Genomic DNA, 1,959 nt, shown 5'->3' on the forward strand with positions numbered 1-1,959 from the left:
GACTACTGTGCATACTATTCATTGAAATGGTTTGTAGGCATCAGAGCTAAGAAAGACTGCTGGTAGTCTCCTTATACATCTTACACAGTGCTTTCTGGTTCCATGAGAGCCAGACCTAAAGGGGGCAGCTTTAAGGTCCAGCACAGGAGTTTCTGGGCTCTGTTTCTGAACTTCATGTTGTCTTTAGCACTATGGCTTATCTTCTGCTTCTGAGAGGTAACCAAGTAACCAAGATTTTTCCAAAATGGGTAAATAATCAATTAAAATATTCTCATAGATTTGCAACTGAGTCAGATTCATAATTGCAACACAAAAACCTGTGTGTGCCGGCGTCTTTATGGAATGGCCTTTTGCTTCAGGATATATTTTACAGCAGCTTTAACATCTTTATTTCTCAAGCTGTAGATGATTGGATTCAGCATGGGGGTAACTACTCCATAAAATAAAGAAATGATCTTATCTGAAGTTTGGAACTTGTCTTCCCCAGTCAGATCTTGAGACTTCGGTTTTGCATACATAGAGAAAATAGTTCCATAAAATATGACCACCACAGTCAGGTGGGCAGAGCAGGTAGAGAATGCCTTGCGTCTCCCTGTGGCCGAGTTCATTCTCAAGATTGTGTGGAGAATGAACAGGTAAGAGAAAAAGATGACTAGTAGCGGAATAACCAGGAAGGCCATATTTGATATCACCATGGTAATGATATTGAGAGATATATCAGCACATGCTAGCTTGAGGACAGCTAAGACCTCACATGTAAAATGATTAATAACATTATTCCCGCAGAAAGGCAACCGCATGGCAAGGGATGTTTGCACAACTGAATTGATGCCACCAGAGAACCATGATACAGATGCCATGGATACATACACTTCTTTGCTCATGATGATGGAGTATCTCAGAGGGTTGCAGATGGCCACATAGCGATCAAAAGCCATCATGCCAAGAAGCAAACATTCTGTGGAACCCATTGCAAATCCAAAGAACATCTGCACTGCACAACCAGAGAAAGAAATGTTTCTTTTTTTTGAAATTAGGCTCACCAATGTTGAAGGAACAGAAGATGTTGTATAGCAGATATCCAGGAAAGAGAGATTGCCCAGGAAGAAGTACATGGGCGTGTGAAGATGTGAATCAAAGATGCTTGCTACGATCAGAACACCATTGCCAGTTAGAATCACTAGATACATAACTAGAACAATAACAAAGTAAATGATCTCAGTCTTTGGGTATCCAGAAAGACCCAAAAGAAGGAATTCAGAAACAAACGTCTGGTTATTTTTATCCATGTCATCCACAGTCAGCCATCATTTAAAGATCTACCATAGCACATATCCACTTCCCCCAAAACAAATGGTATGAAGTACCTGAAAATCATTTTGAATGTATTAGAAAGGGTTCATTTCTTAATTTCTGGCATTGATACCCCCAATAATATATGTTATTGAATATAATGAAATTAAGTATGTTGGCTCATTGCCAACATGTAACTATCTCTTCATATTAGATGCACATTCAAAAGCAATACTTTTTATTGTTGAGAATACATTCCTTAATTAATGCTTAACACCCCTGGCTAATTACCAAATATACATCTGAATTTTTTATTTAATTTCCTCTAGCAAGCTAGCAATAAAAAAGACAAAATAAAAGTCTACTAAAAAAAAAACTGTAATTCTGAGTCTGTGGTTGATAATAGTCAAAATTTTATGACAACTATCATTTTTTTGAATAATATTTCCTTTTATACTTGATGTTGCATACACTATTAATCCTTTTAATTGCATATTATCAACATTTACCCACAAAAATTAAGTTATGTAAGCTAAAACGTAGCATCAAATCAAAAGCATAACTGTTATCTTCCTGTTTTAGCCCACTCTTAGCCTCTTGTGTAATTATTCCTATTACAAGGCCACATTACATGGACCAGATCCACAAAAATGTGACAGAGGGTCT

At 37.1% G+C, this 1,959-nt stretch overlaps 1 protein-coding gene across 1 annotated transcript; it reads right to left on the minus strand.

Moving 5' to 3' along the window:
* Positions 1-335: 335 nt before the first annotated feature.
* LOC127679905 (olfactory receptor 13C3) lies at positions 336-1,292 on the minus strand. The gene has a single exon (XM_052175487.1). It carries the CDS (start codon positions 1,287-1,289, stop codon positions 336-338), a length of 954 nt encoding a protein of 317 aa, XP_052031447.1. The 5' UTR covers positions 1,290-1,292.
* Between the last annotated feature and the right edge of the window lie 667 nt (positions 1,293-1,959).

The sequence above is a fragment of the Apodemus sylvaticus genome, chromosome 3 (genome assembly GCF_947179515.1).
Source record: "Apodemus sylvaticus chromosome 3, mApoSyl1.1, whole genome shotgun sequence".
In the NCBI taxonomy this organism is placed as follows: domain Eukaryota; kingdom Metazoa; phylum Chordata; class Mammalia; order Rodentia; family Muridae; genus Apodemus; species Apodemus sylvaticus.